The 25809-nt window shown below is 38.1% G+C and overlaps 1 protein-coding gene across 1 annotated transcript in view; it reads left to right on the top strand.

Moving 5' to 3' along the window:
• Positions 1 to 262: 262 nt before the first annotated feature.
• LOC131737219 (hormonally up-regulated neu tumor-associated kinase-like) overlaps positions 263 to 25809 on the top strand; it is a 40410-nt gene continuing 14863 nt past the window's right edge. The window contains exons 1-2 of the mRNA XM_059024780.1: positions 263 to 271; positions 1338 to 1412. Coding sequence (XP_058880763.1) covers positions 263 to 271; positions 1338 to 1412 — 84 coding nt within the window. The remainder of the gene's footprint in view (positions 272 to 1337; positions 1413 to 25809) is intronic.

Raw genomic sequence — 25809 nt, 5'->3', positions numbered from 1 at the left:
TTTTAGTTGGATGCTATTTTGAATGGTTATTTCATTTGCAAGACCCGCCTTGTCAAGATTAAACACTGACCCAATTTTTTCTGCAGTTTCACAAACATCAGCTGTCATGAATGGAAAGGATATGAACATGGCGACCAGCTCCAGCTGTTTGAAATCAGTGAAACATCTTTCAAATTCTGCCAGAATCTTTTTCCAAGTGAGAGGTGTATTTTTCAAAAGATGACATATCTGTGCCTTTATGTTCTTCACTCAAGTTTGGAAAATGTTTCAGGTCCTTTTTTTAAAGTAGTTTTATCCACAGTTTCAGTTCTCTTTGAAGGTTTTCACTGAACTTATCTTTTCAGTAATGTCTTTCTGTGTTCCTTGAAGTTCTGTGTTTATTTCGTTCAGCTTTGCCATCAGGTCAGTCAGAAAAGTCAGCTCTAATAGCAACTTGGTGGTAGTGTTCATTTCTAGATTCTAAGAAAATATTTATTTGTGGTAGAAGATCTTTGAGTTGTTGCAGTACTTTTCCCCTACTTAACCACCTCACTTCTGAGTGCAGCAGTAGGTCACCATACAGTGCATTAATTTGGTTATTTGAATAGTCTTCTCTGAAGTGGCCTTGAACAAATTTAATTTACAACTTTAAAAAAATAGTTCATAACATCATTCATGTTCAAAACCTTTCCATACAGGGCCTGTTGGTGTATGATGCCGTGAATTCAGGAATGGGACAAATGAGGGTCCCTTTTGCACTGCTAGACAAACCCATTGACAAATCGACTCGAGGGGCTCTTTCCTATCAACACGCTCAGCTAAACACAGAGGTCTTACCGTACCATCTTGAGAGGGAAAAAGAGGGAGATCTTCCTGTGAGTGACAGTTTTATACCCTCGGTGGGCGGGACCGAGTGTGTCATCCCAGGAAGGGGCCTTTGGCAGCTCTTGTATAGAGAGCACAGCATTACCTACCTCAAGGGCAGGAATATCCCATACATAATGTTGGTGGTCGTCTTCGAATTGAAAGGGAACACTATCTGTTCTAATGTATTTTTGTAGTGTTTTTTAAAGGCAGCATAAATATCTTGTGTGCTACTTTTTTTTCCTTCAACTGAATTATTGTCAGTGGTTCCTCCTTTCACGCCAGTCATCAAAAACCATTCTAATGAGTACACTCATCTGTATGTGTCTACAATATCGATCGATTCATCAAACTGAAGAGAGCAACAAACACAGTTTTCAAAGTAATTTCGGGTACGCCTAATGTTAAAAATCATGCCGACGACCTGGCCCTTTAAATCTTTTTACTCAGGCACTGTAAGAGACAGCCGTGCTGGCTAAGTACCTTTTAAAAAGAGCAGTCAGAGCTTCAAAACACGGTCCCATTTGTGTATTTCCGGCATTGGAGCGTGTCAGAAGAGAGTCGTGAATGTGAGTGTTTTGTTGCTGCGCTGTAAGACAGACCTACCTCGGTGCAGTAAACAAATTGTTTCAGACAAAATTTTTTACAAAAAATGAGAAATGGCGACATCGAAGGCACAAGGATCTATTTTCTGATAAATATTTATTTGGTTTCTGTGTTTGTGGATCAGATGCACGAGACAAGTCAGCTGTTAGGGTTAGGTTGCAATGGTTGGCACCATATCTAAAATATAATATTGAGCGGAGTTGCATTTTGTTTTTTGTTTGCCAAAATATGTTATCATTATATAATATTTAACCAAAAACACACAAACAATATGATTGTTTACAGTGTAGCAATTATGGACATTCCCCATTTACCGTAATAAATGTGTATTTTATATATATATATATATATATATATATATATATATATATTAGTTTTTTTTTATATATATATATGTTATTAAAAATCTGATATTATAAAGATGTGTTTGCATTGAATACAATACAATACAATACAACAGCGTGTACATATTAATATATACCATGTCTAGGTAATGGTGCATGCATGGTCATTGAGCAAATAGAATGAACCATATTTGGTTCATTTCTGTCATATTCATATTAAATAGCTCCATCTTGCACCACACGATCAGGGTCCCTGGGACAAATAATGTGAATATTCATTTTGTCTTTTGCACATTTTTCAATTGTTAAGTTTATTGTGGTTGCTTTTGTTTTATATGGCCATAATTCCTTTATTATCCCGTTTAAAAAAAAAAAAAAAAAAAAAAATGCTCTCTACATGTTGAAGTTTCATTGTACAGTATCAGATTTGAAATGGCCATGCTAAAATAAATTGTATAAACAATATTTTTTTTTCTAAAAAACATTTCTCTTTTTCTGTGGTTTTTGTTATCTGTACTAAACAGGGTGAGTGACAGACTATAACATTTTTTTTTTTTTTTTAAGATGTATGACATTTACCTGTAACCTTTATAGTTAAATAAGTATAGCCAGAAAACTAACAACAGTAAAAACAAAAACAGGCAAAAATAGCTTGGGCTCTAAAGGGTTAACTTGAGAAAGTAAACAGTAAAATAAATCATACATTTTAAAAAGGAGAAATGTTTTGCGACCTACTCTGTAAGGCTTTGAGATCGACCAGTATCTCTCAGTCGACAGGTTGGGGACCCCTGCCGTAGGGTTTTCATGGGGGGGGGGGGGGGGGGGTATATTTTACACAAGGAAACTTGTGCTATTATGAGGAAGAAATGTTGTATTACAAACTGTAGTACCACACATTTATAAATAACTTATTTTCATATATATATTAGTACAACTTTTTTCAATGTACTTTTGTGATGTATGCTGTGAATAACGTTTTTTGTGAGTTTAAAAAAAAAAAAAAAATCTGACTATCCAGCAATCTGAGGCACCAATATTGCTAATCATAGCACATACTTATACTGTAGAAGCCATAGCAACATGCTCCTGATACAGCCTTAGATAATATTGCATACATGCATATTTGGTGCCACTGTGGGTTAATCAGTTAGCAGTAATAATCCAACAGTGATTAATAAAGGAAAATATTTAGTTTCAGTAAAGCAGTGTGGCACGACATGTTTTAAGTGGAGTTCTAACTAAAATGTTAGCAGCAGTTTATTTTTCTTGGTTTGGTCATTCATCACAATAGTAGTCTACTGTGGCCATTTATCATTCTGGAATGGCATTTACATGCCTTTCTGACTCCAACAGCAAGCAAGCTTCATATTCTTCTGATTTTTATTTGTTAACAAAACAAAAAAAACATAGAAGAATAACAGCTGAAACCTCAGACCCTGATAACCCATTTGATGTGGTTGATTTAGTTTAGCCACTTCCCTTCCTCAAAGGAACATTGGGTTGACTTTTAACAAATTCTGTTCTGTACTGTGTTGCAGTATAACAACAAGCAGAAAATAAATATATATATAATTTTTTTGTTGTTTCTGTTTTCCTTGTTGATTTTACGAAATTAGTAAGGAGTCCTTAAATTAACATGCTTTCTTAGCACATAGTGACTGAAACGTCTGCACTATGTTTGTCTTGCACTGATCACTTTGCATTTTATCCTATACATTGCCAGTCTGTTCATAAACAAATTTTGGCAAGAAAAAAATAGAAAGTTAGTGTTACTAGAACACATTGAAACTTGTTCTGAAAAGTCCCAAAATGAACTTCAACAAGTATAGCTACATGCACTGAATACATTAGACAATGTTAGCACTACACAATAACTGCATTCAACATGGCATCTTGCTCTGAGGGGAGTGCAAATGCTCATTATTAATGACTTGGTATTGTGAAGATTGGCCCACGACTTCAGATTGTCACTTACAACTTGCAGGCACCCAAAGTCTTCACTCTTTTTCCTTTTGAAGCAAAACACTAGTTCCTATAATAACATAGTATTTGCATCCTGGATTAATTACTCTTTTTTTTTTTTGTCTGGCACAAGGAAAAACCCAGCATTAATGAGCCCTTATAATACCCCTGCATTTTTAAGTTATTAAATATAAATTTCTAACAGATTTATTTAGCTCAGTATGTGACACATCTGGCACCAGGATCAGGAAACAACTGGTTCACTTCATTCCTGTCATCACCTTCCAACACATTTCTTTCACATTTCAATTTGGAAAACAGAACCGTTTTTCTACATAAGTTCTGCATTAGGTTTTTGGAAGTGGGAACCCAATAGTTCCTTCTTGGTTATTGCAATTAGACTTCTTGAATTTCAGTCTTTAGTATTAAGTCCTACGTTTGTTTGATTTATTTTTCACTGTGTGTCCTGCTGACAGTGGAAAGATTCTAAATCAATTTGTGGCACGAGGATGAATCCACAATAAAATATCAGCCAGAAGCCCTACACTACAATTAAGAGGCTGCTGTCTGCATTTATAAAGGTCTACATCCACACGCTTTTTTTTGTGTGTGGAAGGGCTATATATATTATTAAAATATTTTGATCATTAACACTGTCTTGTAAATTTATGAATGTTATACAAAGACGTCCCCATTATAAACCTATTTTACTTCATAACACAAAAGCAGACATTAATACTTTTTCAGTAGTTTTTTTTGTGCTACTTGGTTCAAATATATCTCTTCACCCATAACTTCAAAAACACAATCAAAAACTGTAAGGTGAAACATATAAGATTTAATTCAAGTAGACAAACATTTCAGGAAGTGCCTTCTAAAGGTACACTGATGAAGGCACTAGCTGATGTGTTTCTATACCTCACTTGAGATTTACCAAATATTCTCTAAATCTGGTTGGTTGGTTTTCTGGAGATGTAGTGTTTAAAGGCCAACTGTCATAATCAGTACCCTCATCAAGATTGAGAACACAAAAAAGCCATATATCTGTCTTAAACACAACACTGTTTTTCTGGTCTTTGTTAAATGATAAAAATCTGTATTCCTGGAATGTATTTGAATATGTACTACATTCAGCCTGTGGGAAGATTAGGTAGTCTTCCTTTTGTATTACATATTTAATTGTAAAGCTTTATTATTATTGACTGACTTAATGTAGGGCCAGATTTACATTTTAATGAGTGTTTATTATGTGTTTAAGAACTGTCAATTAATAGGAAATACTCAATTATACTCTGTATTGTAGATTCGTATTAAGGTTTTCAATTTAAGGTAGCTTTAAAACACGCTTCAATGAGTTTAAATAGTTTTGTAAAAGGGGTCTTGGAGATAAAACTAAATGTCATTCACTAGATCCATTTAGCATTTTTAACTTTGTGTGCAATATTAAACGTTCGAGAACACATTTGATAGATGTTTTACACTAGGCCAATTCTCTGATGTAAACTTGTAAGCTTTTTTAAACAATAATGTTCTGTATCCAGATTTAATCCCTACATTTCCTAGAGTGGACTGAAAATAGAACTGACCATGTTCTGTACAGCTGTTATGTCTTTATCAGTGGGGTGCATGCAGGAAAAGGAAAAAGAAAGTAAAACAGTCAATCTTCAAAACATATTGCATATTTATAATGTTTATAATGGCCAGGGTTTTCTAATCAATGCCGGATGCAAGTTTCTGAAAAACATTAAGCACCTTGTGACCTCATAAAACTTGCACACTCTCCACACCCCTTCCTTTATAAGGCCTCAAGAAACAGTCATTGAATTTGGTTTTATATCTGATCTGGGAAACCAATTGAAGAAAACATCAACTTAATATAAAGTAATTAAGGGATTATTGTAACTCAACATGAAGACTCATATGCAATGTTTTATTTCTTTTAATTGTCTATTACATGCTGTCAGTCTGAGGGTAGTTGAAGCTTTGCCCTGCCCAGTGTCTTCATAAATCACTGCCTGACAGTCAAAAGAAGTGTTCTCTACATGGGACACATCAGCAGTGTCATCATGCCTTAACCATAATAAACTGAGTGGAACAGCTCTCTGACACAAAGAGGAAACAACTTGACAGCACAATGAATTGCAAAAAAAAAAAAAAAAAAAAAACTCCAGTGGATTATTTTAAGAGCAGAAATGCTTCATTCTGATTTTATCATTCTTAATCATGGGTTGGCTTGTGTAATTACACAAACTAAATAACACGTTTTTTCAGTGTTCATGACTGGCACCAACCTAATCCTGTCCTGGAGTATTTAGCCTCTAGACTTATTCAGACCATACAGTACACACTTTTATTTGTAGTTATTTACCCTGCTTTTATTCTCCAGTTTGAATGTCACCTCACCACCAAATTACTGAACCATGGAGTTTAGCTTAGCAAGTCTCATCCTGGCTTCATCTGTAAAAGGTAAGTAGGGGTGGCTGTAGCGCAATGAGGTGACATATTTGCAGACAATTTCCCATCAAATCAGTAGAAAGGCCAATGCAACGCTCCCTGTGGGCCTTCTGCCAAGATAACCACAATTACAGTATTTACAGTGTTTTGAAGATTATTGGAATATATTATGAAAGGACCTTTTTTCCCCACCAAAAACTGACAGAAAATAAAGCTGTACATTTTAAAAGGTATATACCCACACCATGTGTATGTTGTATGTTAAATAATTCCATGTTGGAGTAGGTTGATTTATGTATGGTGCTTGATTATTGAAAAAAATACAGGCAGAAACATCTTTTAAATTATCATTTAACAGCAGCTACTTGTTTTTAAAACAAACAAACAAAAAAAAAAAAACTAGGCTAGGTAAATGTAAAAAGTACCTAAAACAAAAAATCTATGTTTTTTTATTCAAAGGCTTTGAACAACAAGACTAAATGTACCAGTACTTGAAGTACAGATCTGTCTATTGACATGCTTTGTGTCATACTTTTTTTTTTTTTTTTTAGCTTTGCAGCCCTACCACTGTCTGTAAACATAATTACAGCAGTAACATTAATGACGACGTGAGAATCAGCCAGAGACCCACGAACCAATTGATTCATTGAGCTTTAGAGTGACACAAGAAAACAGGCTTTAGTCTTTGCGACAAAAATACAAGTTGCATGTTTAGATATTAATGCAGCAGTGATCTTTACCAAATTTTGGCATATGAATATTTTTATAAAGTGCAATACTAATAATGAGCACTATAGTGTATTCTCTTCTTGTCATGCACATAGTTTTGTACACGCACCTTATAAACAATGACCACATTCATGGCTTGAATCATGGAATAAGTATGTTTAACAATGACCACGAGGGATGTGCACCAGTAACAACTTCAACCCGGAAATAGTGAATTTGTTAGACATTTTTCATTGTAAAACATTAACATATTTTTCGGGGGGGGGGGGGGGAGAAATTACTGCTTCATACCCCAGAACTTTTCCTTCACATTATCTTCACATAATCACACAAACTTCAACTCAGTACATGATTTTCCCTCAGATGTCAGCTTTTTACATTTTTTAGTGAGTAAAGGCGTGTTATTTTGAACTGGGATGACAAGAGTACCTCTCAGCGTTTCCTGTGGTAGACCTAAGGCGCTCAGCATGTGGTCAGTGGAAAATTAACAGCTGTCCAACCACCTATTCACACTTGCCACATCACACCGTGAATAGAGCTCTTTAGTGGCTGTTTCTTTCTGATGTGTGTAAATAGTTTTTATTGTTGTAAATAAATTTTCATATCATTAATCTTGCTTGCAGGGGAAAGGGGGTACATAATTTACAGAATGTGGCTGACCATTTTTAATGAAGTCTTAATTGTTGCCACATGGAGGCAGTGTTACACATGAATATAGCCCTTCTGGATTCCTGTGGTGGAGGCAATAAAAATACATAGTAAAAAGTGTCATTAGAGGAGAAAATGTAAGCATGAAATCACACATCAAGCAGGAAAAACAACTTCTTTAAGAAATGTTTTGGTGAAATGATTTTTTTTTTTCAAGGGAAAAAATGGGTAGTGATTTAATGGCATCTCCTGAATGGGTGGGTCCGCATCTCACCTCTCTGATTCGCTCTCATACTTTGGCTTAGAACAACAAAGACAAGCTCATAAACATTCAAGAAATTCCACAATATTAAAAGGTTATTTGCTAAGCATTTTATCTACACCCCCACCACCACCAGGTCTAACCTCATTAATGTGTCTCCAGAAAAGGCCCTGACAAATGTCTATTTCGTTTTGGAATAAAAAAAAAATTAAATAAAAAAAAATTCCAGAACCTTGTTGTAAATAGAACCCTTCTTTCAAATTGGGTTTCTAAAATTGTTGGAATTACCTGCCTAAATGAAGTATGTTAATAATGCTTTTCTGGTGCCCACCACTGTTGCTTAAACCTTTTCTGTATCAGCAATGGCAGAAACTGCACCATCTTAAACCTTTGGAAACTGTTTCACAAATTCAGAATATTTTATCTTTCATGCTGATTGTGTCAAACTCAGCCCCATAGGCACCGAACTTTACGTGAATATTACTCAGGCAACATAAAAGCCACCTACGTGGCTTGTTTAAAAGTACAGACCCAGGGGCTCCCGAGTGGCGCATCCAGTAAAAGCACTCGCTAGAGTGCAGGATGCGCTCTATAGCCTGGACGTCGCTAGTTCGAGTCCAGGCTATTCTACAGCCGACCGTGGACGGGAGCTCCCAGGGGGCGGCGCTCAATTGGCTGAGTGTCGTCTGGGGGGAGGGAGGGTTAGGTCGGCCAGGGTGTCCTCGGCTCACCGCGCACCAGCGACCCCTGTAGTCTGGCCGGGCACCTGCGGGCTTGCCTGTAAGCTGCCCAGAGCTGCGTTGTCCTCCGACGCTGTAGCTCTGAAGCGGCTGCACGGTGAGTCTGCAGAGTGTAAAGAAGCTGGCGGCTGAAGGAGGACAGCGTGTGTTCATCCTCGCCCCTCCCGAGTCAGCGCAGGGGTGGTAGCGGTGAGCTGAGCCTAAAAATAATTGGGCATTTCAAATTGGGGAGAAAATAATAAAAACTAATTGGCAACGACTAAATTAAAAAAAAAAAAAAAAAAAAAAAAAAAAAAAAAAAAGTACAGACCCGGCGCTTTCCAATGACGTATTCACTGTTGGCATGTGGTATTCCGCTACGATCGCCTAAAGGTAAGCCACTCATCATGTGACAGGGGTCACCCGCATAGGAGTCGATTACTCCGTCATTTTAGCAGCCAGACAGAAGGGGGTTGTATTGTTGGAAAGCTTAGAATCTCAGCTTTCACTCATACTGTAACTCAAATAATACAAAGCTCAGCCAATCTGATTATATATCTTCTGAAAGTGCAGGCTTAGGCGTTTCCAATGCGGTTTGTCTTGGTTGCCTAGCTAGGTTGCTCGAGAAGCTACAGACCAGTGAGAGAGACAGAGTGAGAGCAAAAGAGATAGTTGTGATTGGTAAAAGTGCCAATAAAACACTTGTTTTTCACACAGTTTGCTTCTTTTTTTTTACCCATGTTCATTTAATATTGAAGTTCAATGGTGCAGTGTTTTTTGAGCCATCTATGTTTACAAAATATATAGCAGTGACCAAACATGATTTTTTTTGGAAAAGCGTTATATATATTCTCATCTCTACCACATATATTATGTCTGATCCTGTTGCAATTTATATAATATGAAAGGAAATTGTGTGCCCTTTCATTTGATATGTTACATGCATGCAGCACAACCTATCCAGTAGTTACACAACTGAAAACAGTGAAAAACAGGCGGAAGTAAGGCTGAGATCAAAGAGTTAACCAAATAAGCTGTAATTTCCCAAAGTAAAAGTTTAGATTCGCTTCATTTGAGAGGAGGTGATGTGTATAATTCATACAACTGTACTGAAAGATGACAGGACCTCTGTTCCAGGCCTGACAGAATGTTGCTCTGAAGCCAGGCTGTAGTCTAGCAAAGCCAAAACGTTACTTGGCTGGATGTTTACGTCTCTGCTTCTTGCACTGCAGGTGAAGGAACGACTAAAAAATACAGCCTGATTGCCCAGATCCAGTCTCTCAGTAATTATCTCTAGGACAGAGATTGACATCGTCTCCAAAAGAATGAGGCTACATTGGACTCAACCCCATCCCATCTTCTAATTATTAAATTGCAATATATAATAATATAATAATGTGTTGGTGTGGCAAAGTGGTTAACAGTGTGCAGATGATCAATTATCAGACAGACCACGATAATCCAGGTGTAATGATGTTTTATTTTAATTCCAAGTGTCTGATGACACAAAACACACAGTAAATAATAATGATAAGCAATACAGCGGCGTGTATTGCTTTACTGTAATCCACGGGTTGGTCCCGAAATAATAATAGTCCCATTCTTTTACACCCACATGTAACACAAACACAAGTCCACAGTGCGTGCTCATAGTGCTTGTAGTGCAAATACAGTTTATTGTGAAAATAAAGTGAAGTGTTGTCCGTGTTTAGTGCTGGCCTTTGGCGACAGCTCCGGATCGTATTTCATCCATCTAAATAATAACAAACAGTATTTTCAGACAGGTCAAGAAACAAACAAAATACTCATGATAACAACACAGGTTTCTCCTTCCGGTTCACATTTAACCATTACAAAAGGAACAGATCACCTCGCTCCACCCCCTTTTGTACCATCTATCATGACCCCTTGGTTAACGAGTACAACAGCTCCTCCAATCTACGGCTGCCACATTGTTTCCCTTCCGGGTCGATGATTTAGTGTACCGGAGCTCCGCCCTCTTTCTAGATGATCAACTTCCGCCTAACCCTGGGAATGAATTGTCAGGCCATCCAGTCCAGGATACTCTGTTACCTTTACACAGCGCCCTCACAGGTCAGGAGGGAGATGTATCACCAAGAATCACTTTGTCTATCACTGTTGGTTATCTGTGTCCTTGATATAGGGAGGTGTCTGTCATTCATACACCTTTGTCACACATTCTTTGCATATATCTGGAAAACTGTTTATCCAATTTTATCATATTATGTAGCCTGTTCTTGAGAATATTAGGATGTTTGTCCATCCGTTTATCAATCTGTCTGTATGTCACACTTACATCTAGCATATATCTGGATAATCGCTTATGAAATTGTCATGAAACTTTATACGTTTTTAATTTATGAATGTACTCTTCCACCAGCTTTTAAGTTAATTGCAAAAGCAGGACTGCAGTTAAATAAAAACAACTATCCACCTGTCTACTTAGTTCTGGTTTAAGTAATGAAGCCTCCGGTCTAGTTAATCAATCACTGAAGTCATTCAGCAAATCCAACCAAAAAGATAACGACTACTATGAGTATTCAAGGTCTGCCTTGATTTTGTATTAAAATAATCGGAAAAGGAGGTACTGTATGTTCTACATAAAATTCTCTCCACTGAAGGTACATCTATGTGGGAGAGCTTTTTATTGGCTTATATATCTCCCTGCCATCTAGAGTATAATTGAAGTTATAAATGAGAGACCTTGGAGGAATCCTGCAACCATTTTAGTCAAACAAATGTGAAAGTAAAAAGGGGCATATTCCCACTTAAAGGGTTAATTAAGCAATAAAGAGATGTAAGTGATGAGTACTTCAATTTCATAATAACCTGCCCTGTGCTGTTTCCCTGTTGTAGTTATAAAATGCCTTTATTGGAAAAACAATTTTAAAAAGTTGTTGTCTTCAGTAATACAGTCAGCACTCACAAATCCGACCCTATAAAATTTGGACTTCAATGACAGTTAAAAGAGTGTGACGCATATCTAATTATTTAATTTTGGCACATTCTAACCCTTGTCAATTTTTCAGGGAACACAAAATAAGATACAATGTTAAAAATACATAGCTGAAAGGACTGTGTTTTAAAATAAGTAGGCTTCCATTTAGATGTACTGTAGTTGGTTTTGTTGGTACAGTACTGTATTTTCAACAGAAGTATTTTAATTCAGAACGATATAACGACACTGTTTTACATTACAGTAGCTGGTCTTGTTCACTTTGTTTTTCTGCATTTTCATCAGTGAAACTGGAGGAAGCGCTGTAACTGTCACACGGTGACATTGGCCCCCTTGTAACGCCCCAGATAAACACTATTATTATTTTTGTCACATTGTAAATAAGTGTGTGTGTGTGTTTACTTGTTTTGCACTCGTTATATGATTTATTTACGTTTGAGTATGTTTATACATATATATTTTTAGTGGAACTTATTCTTTTGACACGGAGAATGTGTTTATGTATGGAGCATGGGGTTGTGAGAAGGGGACCATAGGAAGTGAAGGACTTCTGGAAGTAAAGGCTGCTGGGAACTGTTGTTGTTTGGGCAGGCAAGGTGAAGTGCTGCCATATGGTCAGGTACAAAGATCTAATTTAGTGAACTGACTGTGCATTTTTGGGTTGGTTTGAGGGGAGGATTTAACACCATTTATAAGCAGGCACACAGCAGTAGCACAACAGAAGCAAACGGAAGACTGATGAGGAACTGGAACTGATACTGGAACTGGAAGAGACAGGACGAGACAGGACCAGCCACAGCTGAGAGCAGCTTGGGAAATCCTTTTGGATTTGGACTTGGCTGGAGGCACAGAGGCACTGGGAAGTGGAGTTCATAGTGTGCACTTACAGCCATTTTATTCCCACTGACATTCATCACTCCTTTGATGCTAGTTTTAACCCTGTTTTATCCTGATTGTTTTTATTAGTATTTTAATGTTTCTAGAGAATGAGCTCTTTTACTGGGATTTTTATAATGGGTTTTAACGAGGCATTTTAGTTGAGTGTGTTTTTCAACTGCCATTTTAGTGAGTGTCATATATCCGAGTGCTCACTGTAGTGGTATCGACAATAACAATCAACCATTGTGTTACTGACTTTCTAACTTTCTAACTTTCTAACTAAGACTTAATTCAACCCTTGTTAAAAATAAAGAACAAAAAATGCTTAACATAAAAAAGAACAGTACTACTACAGTAGCAGGTGCAGTTTACATTGCCTCTGGGTTTCTTATTGCATCAGATCAATTCCAGATTTTTAAAATCCATTTATGGAAATGGACGGTCTACACTTAATGTTTTCAAGCAAATTGGCATCATCATCACTGCCATTCTCATATCCACTTTGACATCTGACACATTCTTCAGCACTTCTTTAACCTGTTCTGCATACCAGTCTGCCAGAGGGAGGGATCGCTATGAACACTGTATGCAACCTTCTGATCGGTGGAAGTATTATTGGCGAACCAACCAAAACTGCCAATAAAGCCAAAATAAATGATCTGCCAGTTATACAGTATGCAGGTTAAGATATGCACTGCAATAAAACAATAAATCCTGAACCTTCTAACACCTCCCAAACCCCCAGCCCCATAATACAATCCCCCAATTTGAGACCACTGCTCTAAGCTGTAATAGTTTTTTTGGTTTGTTTGTTACAGGTGAAATAGAATTGCTGTGCCTGCTAAAACCAATTTGTAGATGTTATTGCATGTTATTTAAAAACATAAGAAAGTGTGATGGGCTTCTAAAGAAATGTTTTAAGGTTTTAAGATACATCAAACCAAATAACACCAGAGAACACACTGAATCACCTAGAAAGACTGACATTGGTGTTAAACCTTAAATGAAGAAAATATTGCTGGAAGTTTTATATATATATATTAAATACTTTTTTATTCCTGTGGCATGTACACATTTTTTCTATGCGGCTTCTTTGAATTGTGAAAAATAGCTGTTGCTAGCTTGTTATAGGTTCTAACTGAGGAAACTTGGGTTATATACTCTGACTCGGGAGATCTTGTTAAACCCAAGGTGGTTCAATTGATTTATTGAGCTGTATCTTCACAATGATGTACTACTGTGCATTGGCAATTCAACTCTTGTCAGTTTCAACCTATGAACTGTTCTAGTTTTGAGCAAAGGGTTAATTCAAGACCAGGGAATGCAGGTGGCATGTTAACACCTTATCTGAGAATTGCTACACTCCAACTGCAGTGATTTTATATGACTCTGGATTTAACACTAGGTCACGGGTATTAATATATATATATGCATTCAACCACTATGCCTCTCATATACTTCCAGATTGTTAAACTAATCACAAGGACTGAAATACCTCTTTGATCCTGGCAACTGTGTGTTGTTTGATGTTTCTGATCCACACTGGGTTTGTTAGAGAACAGGGTGGACTGTTGGAGAAGGCATTGGGTTTGTGGGTGATGTTGGTCTTCAGAAGATCCGAGCCATTAATAACATTGTTTGAGCAGGAGCTCAGGAATTTGCTGTGATCTCCTGCCATTGCAGAGCAAATAAGAAACAGAAAGACATCCCTCTGTGAGGAAAGAGAGATTTCTTTATACAATGACCTTACTTAACGCTTTCTTTTTTGTTGTAGTTAATGTGTAGAATTCTGACAGCACTTTATTTTTTCACACAAAGAACGAAGTGGCAATGTACAGTATATGTAATAGTAGAGGCATGTGTATGCCAGAAAGAAAGATCAACAAAGCTCTCGGTGGGATTATTTCAGCAAGCAGGCACAACTAGAACAGACTGCCCAACAAAATATAATGCCCTGCACTAGGGACTTAAAATAGAAATTAAAATAAAGATGGTCCAGATTGTCTCTTTCACCTCACGTCCCAGGAGATTGAGACGAAATCCTATATGTGTCACTTGGCTGGTTCAGCACCATGGAAAGCAGTTGAGGAGAACAGCTACCTGTACAGTTTCAGCACCTCTCACTAGGGGGTAGATGTAAGGATACGCACAAAACTGATTTGTGGATGCAAAACTCCCATAATGCAGCATATGTAAAGAATGGGGTTCACCTCGCGTTCTGCACCCGCTATCAAATTTGTACTTTGCCATTAATCCATTAAAATTGTATTGAAATGCATTAAAATGAAGAAAAGAGCACGAATTGGGCGGGATCTGGATACTAAGCAGGCGCAAACATTATAATGTGATGTAAGGATTTTGCCTTGCACTTAGACAATTGCTGACCCTCCAAAAACTTTATACCTCTTCTTACAAGGTGCAAACTGTTGTAGAAGCAAGTAATTAAGACCTGTATAAAACCACACACCTGCAGAGACCTGTCATTGGCTTCAGGCTGCTGTGGTACACTTCTTGATGATACAACACTTGGCTCTTGTTGAGGAGAGGCAGGAACACATTCAGAGGTTTGGGATGCCGGAGGATGTGGTGCTAAAGCGTTATCGTCTCACTCCGCAGGTCATCCTAGACCTAATAGCTGAATTGAGGGATGAGTTAGACCCCAGCATCAATCTAGGGACCGCTATCCCTGCACATGTGAAAGTGCTGTGTTCTCTGCACTACTTAGCCTCTGGTTCCTTTCAGACCACAGTTGGAATGTCTGGAGGGATAGCCCAATCCACCTTTTCCAGAGTGCTACGCAAATTTCTGGATATCATACTGAAAACGGCAGGCCAATACATATAATTTCCTGAGGATACTAGCATAACAGATGTTGGCTGAGGCTTTTCCAAACAACTCAGTTTCATGCTGAGTGACCTCAGCCGTAAGGACTCTCAGCTCCTTCTCAGAAAACTTTTCTTTTGTTTTCTTTTCCATGTGCCAAGAGGACTTTACTGTCCTTCCTTGACATATTTTTTTTGGTTTGTATTTTTGTGCTCCACACGTCATACAGCGACTACTGCTCTCTGTACTCCTAACTCCGTCACCTCTGGGCTGCAAGTGTGGCCACTAAGTAGACCGATACTCTCATTGAGACCCTCATTATCATAATTGCGGATCATTATTTGTGCATTTTGAGTAATTTGCATTGCTCTTAAGCTTACATCTACCCCAAGATGACCTAATGGAACAGTCGCTGCTTGCTGACTGAAAGAAGAGCTTCCAAAAAAAGAATTAATTGTGTCTGCACATATGATGTGAAGAAATCAACTTGCTACATATACCATTAAACAGATTGAAATAAACCCTGAGAGAGACCCACTCTTTCACAGTAAGTGTAATAAAAATTATCATGGTATTGTCCCCACTTCTTGACTGTGAGAAAGTGAGGGTAAAACTATATTCGATGCCTAGTAAACCTACTCTATGAAATTCAGATATTATGTAGAAAGAAAGAAAGAAAGAAAGAAAGAAAGAAAGAAAGAAAGAAAGAAAGAAAAAAAGAAGCAGGTGAGTATAAATTAATAAAACACATTACTGAAGCAACTTTAACAAAAGTTTCAGTTTGTTTTAGTTTGTTTGTTAGACTTTATCATTTTATGTCATTTGCAACTTCAAAGCACTCAGAATTCCAGTCTACTTCAAACATATGACGTACTCACTTTTTCTAAAATCACCATGCCCCAGTAGGCCTATTGAAAAAAATACAGTAATGCCCGACTTTAAGTGGGTTCTGACAAGTCGGCGGTGATAATAACCAGGCAGAAATAAATAATAATAATAACAACAAAATCCCGCTTTGACACTTGACACTCTATGCACAATGCCACTTTGCCCCCACCCCTCCTTCAGTTTTTAGTGTTTTGTGTTACTGTAAATATTTTTTATACATTTGACTGTATGCTGTCTGCTGCTCTTTCCTTTCTCTGACATTGCTTCCTAGATAGCAGTGTCCTTTTTTCAAACAGATTCACTTGAACAAAGAACATCTTCTCCCTTAATTAAAATTATGCCAACATCTGACCAGGTGCATCCATGCTTGCTCTCTCTTACTGATTCACAGACCTATTCCAGGCTTCAGGAATTTGGGAGGGCCTGTCTCCCCCCAAAATGTATCAGATGTTACTACAGTGACCAGGGGCCTATTTCTTTCCAAGCTACACTGTTACAAACTTCTCGCTTTATTTTTCATGCTAGATCATTACAGCAAAGTTTAACCCTTTAAATGCTCTTATGGTCCTACACTGCAGCTTACTTGACTGCAGTAAAATAAACTACCATTCACTAAAATGGCTCTCAGATTGCGCTAATAAAAATATCAAAAATATACAACAATGTGCTTTCTGTGGTGCATTTAATATTGACAAAGGCAGAACTAACATGCTGCAAATTAAACTTGTTTTTATTGAAAAATAAACAGTAACATGTAATCATAAGAGCTGTCTGTGTTACATGATGTCAGATCAGGCCTTTCTAACGCTGAGCATGGGAGCTGCAGCATTCTGTTTCCCATATTACAACTGTACACAATTAAAGGTGCGGTCATCAATTCCACACACATTCTTGTCTTGTATTGCAGGGGCCTTGATGCTTCAAAAGTCAGTTTTTCTTCTGGTTGATCTTGTCTTGCTGTGAGCGGTGCTGAAATAAAACTCCTTCATTGCACTAGTGGAGTACTTTGTCAGACACTACAAGCAGACCATTACTAGTCTAGCACATGCTTAAAACATCCAAAATTGTGCCAGAATCCCTTTTTTCGACAATGTCCCAGTGGGACACACTCCCCCATCAGCAGTATGCGCCACAATGGGATTGGTGACCCCTACTACCTTGTAAGTGCTACAAACCTTAAAAGTAATTGAAAACCCTGTTACTATGTCCTCTGCACACAATTAATCATCACCGTTACTTATTTGACAGTAAGACAATGTCAGTCTGCAACAATTTGGTTACTGCTATCAAATACATTTATTAAATCAGAACAATAATAAAAATACATCAATAGACCAAAGCTTACATTCAACTGAACTCCACATTTACCAGCATTTACTGTACAGAGAATAAATATACATTCAAAGATGATTTAAAATCAGCAAAAGTTAGTATTTGTCAAAACTGCACATGGAGATTACATTGCCAGAATGCGAAAGAATGGAAAGATTTGTAAAATATTGCCTTTCCCTGCTGCTTTATTAATTGGTTTTGATGGTTTAATTGCTCCTCTAGCATCTAGTCTGGCAACCAAACATTCTGGGCCTTTACACTGGCTTAAAATGTCTAAAACATGTGTTTGTGTGAGTTTATTAATTACCTTTAAGACAGATTGTAGCCCCTTGGAAATCATAATATCTCAAGCAGTGAAGACAGATACTGTGTTTCAAATCCCTGCTATATTCTACTTTGTCTACTTTGCATTAGTATTTTCAGTACTCGTTTCTCATTGTAATCGATCATGTTTCATATCAAAATGCACGAGAATTAATTCAACTTCCCATTCAGAACGGAGTCCAACATTCCAGGGCCTAAGTTAGCAAATTAGTTTTACCGTGTTAATTTATTTAGTTTAGACGTGAGCTACCAAACTAATAATATGTTATCAACCTCAATTGATTATATATTCAAATAAACTCAGAAATGGGGCAATGATCATATTCTTTGCATTTGAGTTGCACATTTCAACAAACAAAATACATTTCTTGCACACTCTAAAATAGGAAGTTATATTCTATTCCTAGAACAATTTATCCACTAACTTGATAGCATTTGCTATAGTTAATTTCTCATGTCATAAAGTTTTTAATATGCTGAATACTTATCGATTTTCAACAAAGAAGTCAATCTGCTTTGTTGATGAACACTGCAACTCTCTGTCTGGTTCTGAAGTTCTAATGAAAGAAGACGGTACTTTGCTTGAAGTATGCATTGTATTTCATCGGCTCGCAATAAACAAATAGTTCTGTTCAAATGGAGATCAGCTTGTTGATTTCTCAGTCTTGCAGCATTATCTTTGTTGTCGGCAGTTTTCCAACTGGAAATAGTTCATTTGATCAGATGTAACTTAGTTCAGATAATGCGTTGCAGTTGGAAAGTTATGTAGTTCGTAGAAGTGTTCTCGTTGTAATTCTTCTGTACGGCTAGTACATGACCTTAGGCCCAGCTGCTGGCTATGCTTCCATCCGTTTCGTGGAGCGACGTGGAAACCAAGACCCGATTTCAGATCAAGACAGTGTCCTGTTTACTGTTTCAGTCTCTTGTAGGGCAAAGAGCTAGGTCTCTCTTCAAAGCTGATTTCAGCCTTCTCAGAACGTGATTTTAGCCATTCTTCAGAACATTGGTTCATCCTTGCTTTCCGTGAATGCTCCCATGACTTCAGAAACTTTCTTCAGAGCAGTTTAGCTTCCATTTCGTTCCTCCGAGCTCCGAGCCACTTCCTCTCAGCACTCCTTTCTTTCTCTTGCCTCAGGAGCCTTGTTTCCAGTGTGTGGAGCTCACTTCTTGCCTGGAGCCTTGTTTCTAGTGTGGGGAGCTCGCTTCTTGCCTGGAGCGCTGTTTCTAGTGTGGGGAGCTTGCTTCTTGCCTGGAGCGCTGTTTCTAGTGTGGGGAGCTCGCTTCTTGCCTGGAGCGCTGTTTCCAGTGTGGGGAGCTCGAGTCTTGCCTGGAGCGCTGTTTCTAGTGTGGGGAGCTTGCTTCTTGCCTGGAGCACTGTTTCTAGTGTGGGGAGCTCGCTTCTTGCCTGGAGTGCTGTTTCTAGTGTGGGGAGCTCGCTTCTTGCCTGGAGTGCTGTTTCTAGTGTGTGGAGCTCGCTTCTTGCCTGGAGCACTGTTTCTAGTGTGGGGAGCTCGCTTCTTGCCTGGAGCGCTGTTTCTAGTGTGTGGAGCTCGCTTCTTGCCTGGAGTGCTGTTTCTAGTGTGGGGAGCTCGCTTCTTGCCTGGAGCCTTGTTTCTAGTGTGGGGAGCTCGCTTCTTGCCTGGAGCGCTGTTTCTAGTGTGGGGAGCTCGCTTCTTGCCTGGAGCACTGTTTCTAGTGTGTGGAGCTCGCTTCTTGCCTGGAGCCTTGTTTCTAGTGTGGGGAGCTCGCTTCTTGCCTGGAGCGCTGTTTCTAGTGTGTGGAGCTCGCTTCTTGCCTGGAGTGCTGTTTCTAGTGTGGGGAGCTTGCTTCTTGCCTGGAGCGCTGTTTCTAGTGTGTGGAGCTTGCTTCTTGCCTGGAGTGCTGTTTCTAGTGTGTGGAGCTCGCTTCTTGCCTGGAGCGCTGTTTCCAGTGTGGGGAGCTCGCTTCTTGCCTGGAGCCTTGTTTCTAGTGTGGGGAGCTCGCTTCTTGCCTGGAGCACTGTTTCTAGTGTGGGGAGCTTGCTTCTTGCCTGGAGCGCTGTTTCTAGTGTGGGGAGCTTGCTTCTTGCCTGGAGTGCTGTTTCTAGTGTGTGGAGCTTGCTTCTTGCCTGGAGCCCTGTTTCTAGTGTGGAGAGCTTGCTTAGTGTGGGAAGCACGTCCTTTGAAAGCCACTTGAAAGGCTGCTTTTGTGATTCTCACTTCCATCCTGTGATTGGTCAGTTTGTTTATTTTGGGCTGTACCCAAGTCCATGTGGGGTGTTTCTTATAGGTTGTTCTCGTTCCTAGACAGCCCCTTGTTCTCATCCGCTGTTTCGCCCCTGTCGACTGGATTTATGAGATGGAATGTTTTCTGTCCGAGTTGTCAAAGTCTTGTGCAAGATATAACTGGCAACAAATGATTCATTCAATGATGGAGGAAGATCAAACACTTGTCCAGCAGTTAGTTTATGACTTTTTTTTAAAAGCATTCTTTGTCAGTGGGGGAGTTTGTGACCAGAAACCAAGTAGACACAGAGAATGGCTTAGGACTCCACTCCATTTCTATTAATTTCATACACAGAATTATATTATATTATTATATTATTATATATCCCACTCTGATGCTACATATCCATTAGACCTGAGTGTTGTGTTTTCATTGTGCATCAGTATCGTGCATAAAGTTGACACTGCATTTTATTTATTTTTTCCTTGCAATTGCCGTTTCTTCGCAATTAAACCATGGCCATAGACACGTTTTCATAAAGTAATAACATGAGGTTTACTTGTGGCTTTTTGTAACTGAACAAGCAAATATAAAGCTTGCAAGGTTTTCAGGCAGGAAATCTATAGTACAAGTGCCCAGTACATTCATTGGTTAATCTACAAGCCTATTACCAGCAAGTTGCCATTAACCTATAAGGCACATAAACCTGTTTCACAAACTCAGTCTTGCCATGCTATCGAATTACTGTTTGTCTTTAGTTTGGTTGAATCGATGTTGTCCCTTACCTTCACATAACGGATTCGACTCTTCCAATCGTAAAACCCAGTTCCAGGAATCGGCAGGAAAACATCCTCAGGAATTGTCCAAAACCACATCCATTTTACAGTTGCAATATATCCTTGCAGCGATCCTTCATTCCAGTTTCTCTATTGCCGAATGTTCTTCATTCCATTACCTCATGCAAAACTCACAAGGTAGGAACGTAAATGTAGTCACTGTTACTTCTCTTGAAATGCATGACATCAAGTTCATAATGTGAATGGTAATCACGGGGTTTCAATATGGGTTGACCGGACATTATTTAGTTAGTGTAGATAGGAAATAAATAAAGCATAATGTTGCTCCAAAATTATCCGCTCTTTATCTCAGTTTTTTCAAAACGTCCACAGGTCCAATGAAGCAGGATCTAATGACTGCTGCTCATCACACTGTAAGCTATCCACAAAGTACGACAAGCTCATTAGTTAGTGTTTCATTCAACTGTTGTCACTCATTTATTAATTTTCTATTCAATGAATTTAACTTGAAAACTGTCCATCAAGTGTTGACTTTTTTCCTTTTCCATTTCAACTCGATTAATAATTTATTGTGTTTAAAAAAAAATTCCATGTCATGTAATTTCAATAATTTAATAATAAAAAAAAAACAGCAACTGGTGTCCCTTCCAGATATGTAACAGCTGTTACAGATACTAGATGTATAAACTTTGCCTGACCTTGGAAGATTATATTACACTAATGTTGGTTAGTATAATTTAGATTATTTTCACTATTCAAGTTTATTAATAAGGTTGTTAAAAGTTTTTAAGACTTTTAAATTTATGTTAAAACATATTAGTTTTGTAGTTCTTAAATTGCATCCCTGAAATATATTGCAATGATAATAGCTTTGGAGAAGTATATTTCAGTTTGTACCCAAGCTGCCTTTTTGTAAAGCAATGTGATGTACTCAGGGACAATAATAGTATAGAATATCCTTGCTTGCCACTGTTACCTCCAGGACACTCATACATAGTGTGTATCAGGTTTGGTTAATTATCTACTGCTTGGTTCTACTTGAGCAAACCAGCTTGCCTGCAGACAGAAATCATTGACTGGGAGGCAGTCCTTTGAGGGAAGATCTGCCTTTGATGAGTGCTTGTTTCCAGTGGAGGTAACAGAGCAAACCGTTTTCATTCACATCTGTAGGAGTTGCTGCCCTGTCTGCCTCCACGGAGTTAGTTAAACAATAACAATGCCTGCAGCAATTAAGACAGCCCTGGAGGGTATCATAACAGACACTGGGGACTTGGAGAGAATCATTCCAGACTGGGGAAGACTGGGCAGGGAAAATCAGGTGCCAGCCTGCCTCAGTAAGATTCCCCAGGATGTGGTGAAGAACTTCTCACACACCAAACGGGTTGGGAACTACTTGGTGGGCAAGATGATCAACAAAGGGTCGTTTGCCAAAGTGATGGAGGGCCTACATATCAGCACAGGGGAGAAGGTAATTTCAACTGAGTAAATCATTCGGAATGTGGTGTTTTAGCATATTAGACACTTCCTTCCTTGAGCGTATGGATTTAAACTTTGGAATATTTCCAGTGGGCCTGTTGAAGTGCTTTAGCACACATATTATTATACAAAAAGTTAAGACTGCTCCCTTGATAATGCACCATTCGATGCCATGTTACCAGTAAATAGTAAAGTCCTATATTTTCTTTTATAAGGGCTCGACACTAATGAACTGTTTTCAATATTTCAAAGTTTGTGTAAGTCAGATTGAGAGATAAAAAAGCAGCACAAAGGTAGATACTTGCAGTAAATGGCCTGAACAGGTTGCTGGTAGTTTAGAGTATTAACTATAAATTATACTGTTTAAATTATAACTGGAAATATTGTCTTACACCTACACCCAATATACACAAAAGAGCTTGTTTTCAAAGTTTATAATAATTAGGAATGAGTATTACTTTATTGGCACATAAAGCTGCTGCTTGGTTTTTTTCCTTTATTTTATTTTCTTCTTAATAACTGGTTTCTTTTCATTTTGAATTAATTATATTAACTTGTTCTCTAAATGAGGGCAGCACGGTGGTTAGCTCCAGGGTCCTGGGTTTGATTCTGGCCTCAGGGGTATGTCTGCGTGGAGTTTGCATATTTTCCCCATGTTCACATGGGTTTCCTCCGGGTACTCCGGTTTCCTCCCACAGTCCAAAGACATGCTGGCTAGGATGGGCCTCTCTAAATTGCCCCTTACTTGCCCTGCGATGGACTGGTGTCCAGTCCAAGGTGTAGTCTCGCCTTGTGCCCTGTGTCTGCTGGGTTAGGCTCTGGCTCACCGCAGCCCTCTATAGGATTAAGCGGTTACAGATAATGGATGGATGGATGTTCAATAAATTTCAATATGCTTGATAAAATAAGTGATTTTTCTCCAGTTTCGCGCATTGTTAGTTAATCTTATTCGCTACATGATTCTTTTTCTTCATCATGCTAAAGTGTGCAGAATGCAAACACCTTCATTCAAAGCATGTGAATTGTCTAATGCACACCCATATCAGTAAGGTACTGGTCTTTTGCATATGAAAAAGCAGGCATCACTACATCAATATGCTTCAAATAATTTGTTCATATTATTTATATTAAACTTGTACTAGATGTGCACTTACCAGTTAGGAGTGTCTTAAGTACTTTGATAACCTACTTCTCTTGATGAGTAGAGATTTTACAGACTCAGTCATAAATTAATGAAACTTTGTCAAGTAGACAAATGCTTAGGATAATGTCTTAACTACAGTAGTGTTTATTTTCATAATTGAATTTATTACAAGATTGTAACTTTAATGAAATCCCAAAATGTCTTACCCTAATTTAAAATATACTGCAATATTACAATACCATTTTTATATTCAGTACAGTGAATATTATGGATACTGTGTTTTAAAATATAATACTACAGTGTTCTAATGTGTACAGTATTGGTATATGCATGTTTATAATCCAGGTCTGGCAATGGAACATGAAGCGAGCAATTTGATTCGGCGAGCTAGGTTCCAGCTGTCCGTATATTGGATGGCTACGGCCAGGTGGAGCCTTGTCACATATTTGAAATCACTGCGCTGCTTCACAGAATTTAAAGTACCTGTAACCATCTTGTTCACAGTTACAGATGTACAGTAACTATAAAACTGAGTGACCAATTACCAGCATAATAATTCCCAAAAGTAGTAAGCAGACATGCCGATTTGGATAAAGAACAATTCAATTAACTGGAAGATAGCAAAACAGAACTTTTTTTTTTTTTTTTAAATCGCTGTTTCAGGACCAAACAAAAAACTAACTCAGGGAGGAACAACATTTAACTCAGTGTTGTCTCAACTCTTTTCAATGGCAATGTGCAATTCAACACAGTAACAAAAATAAAGATGCATTTACTTTTGCATGTTTCAATTAAATTAATTTACTCAGCTTAACTTAGTGTGTAGTTCAGTTATACATGGAACTACTTTATTGGCATAGGGATATTTAATAAAAAACAAATTATGTTTTGCCCTAAACATGATTTATGATTTATTTTTTTAAATCCACTGCTTAACCTGGATTAGAAATGCAATAAGGCCCTTCAAGCTGTCTGTATACGTCGAATATACAGACTTCTCAGGGGTTGGAGGCACTCAACTTTGTCTCATGCTGCACAATGCTCCAAGGCGTCCATATATATTCGACATATATGGACACCCTGTCGGGCTTTATTGCATATGTATATCATTTTAAATGCCTATTGCCTAGCACTGCCTGTCATAGGGGGGTTATCCTGAGAACAATATGCAGCATATCAAGTTATCTTTGTAAAACATACAAAATTAAAACATAATAAAAATACCCAGACACTGATATAAAAGTGAGGAATACAAGCCAGAACTTTTGCCTACAAAGCTTTTTTTATGAACATATGATTCAATACAATAAAGGATAAAACTGTATAAGCTCAATATTCTCATTTTAGGAATCAATGTATCATAGTTACTAATACTTTCATTCAATGTTTATGAAAACAATTACAGGTGAAGAATTAATAAGTACTGGTATGCCCTTTAGTAATATTTTAACCTTGAATAACAACTACCACACTTAAGATTTCAAATGCTGTGTGCACTATCTTGTACACACAAAAGATTGTGTATTCAAATTAATATGTAGGTCTTGATTAAAATAATTTATAAAAAAGGACTGTCTGTGGTTGCCAGGAACAGTTGCTGAGAACTACTGCCTTGAAGTTACTTCCCTACAAATCTAATGGATGTTGTGTGGCAAAGTGGTTAACAGTGTACAGGTGCAGAAGTGATGCGGTGCTTAATCAGGAGACAAGACAGTGATAATCCAATTAGAAAGGCTTTTAATAATCCCACGCAATACATAGCAATGTGTATTGCACTGTTCAAAATAAAGGGTTTGCAGTCCCAAATAATAAACACTGTCCAGTTACACACACAATATACAAACAGGGTCACCAGTACTGGGTGCGTGCTGCAATGCTCGTGGTGCAATACAATATATATTGTGACACAGGTGTAGTGATGTCCGGGTTCATGCTGGCCTCTGGCAACAGCTCTGGAACGTGTTAGTCGTCTACTAATAACAACAAGTAACAATTAGAGATGAAACACTCACGTACAATATTTTTAACAGGTCCTTCCGGTTCGTTTCCTTAACCATAAATGAAGGAACAGATCACGTCGCTCCATCCCCTATTTGTACTGGCACGCATGACCCCTTGGTAAACGATTGCAGCTGCTCCTCCAATCCGTGGCTGCCACATCATTTCACTTCCGGGTCGATGAGTTAGTGCACTAGAGTTTCGCTCCCTTTCTAGATGACCGACTTCCTTTTAACCCTGGGAATGAATTGTCAGGCCATCCGGTCCAGGGTGCTCTGTTCCCTGTACTTAGCTCCCTCACAGGTCGGGAGGGAGATTTACCACCAAGAATCATTCTATTTCTGTCACAATGTGTCACCAGGATACAGATCATATAGTACATATTTATCACATTAGCTT

The sequence above is a fragment of the Acipenser ruthenus genome, chromosome 5 (genome assembly GCF_902713425.1).
Source record: "Acipenser ruthenus chromosome 5, fAciRut3.2 maternal haplotype, whole genome shotgun sequence".
NCBI classification, from domain to species: Eukaryota; Metazoa; Chordata; class Actinopteri; order Acipenseriformes; family Acipenseridae; genus Acipenser; species Acipenser ruthenus.
This window is presented reverse-complemented; position numbering and strand designations above follow the sequence as displayed.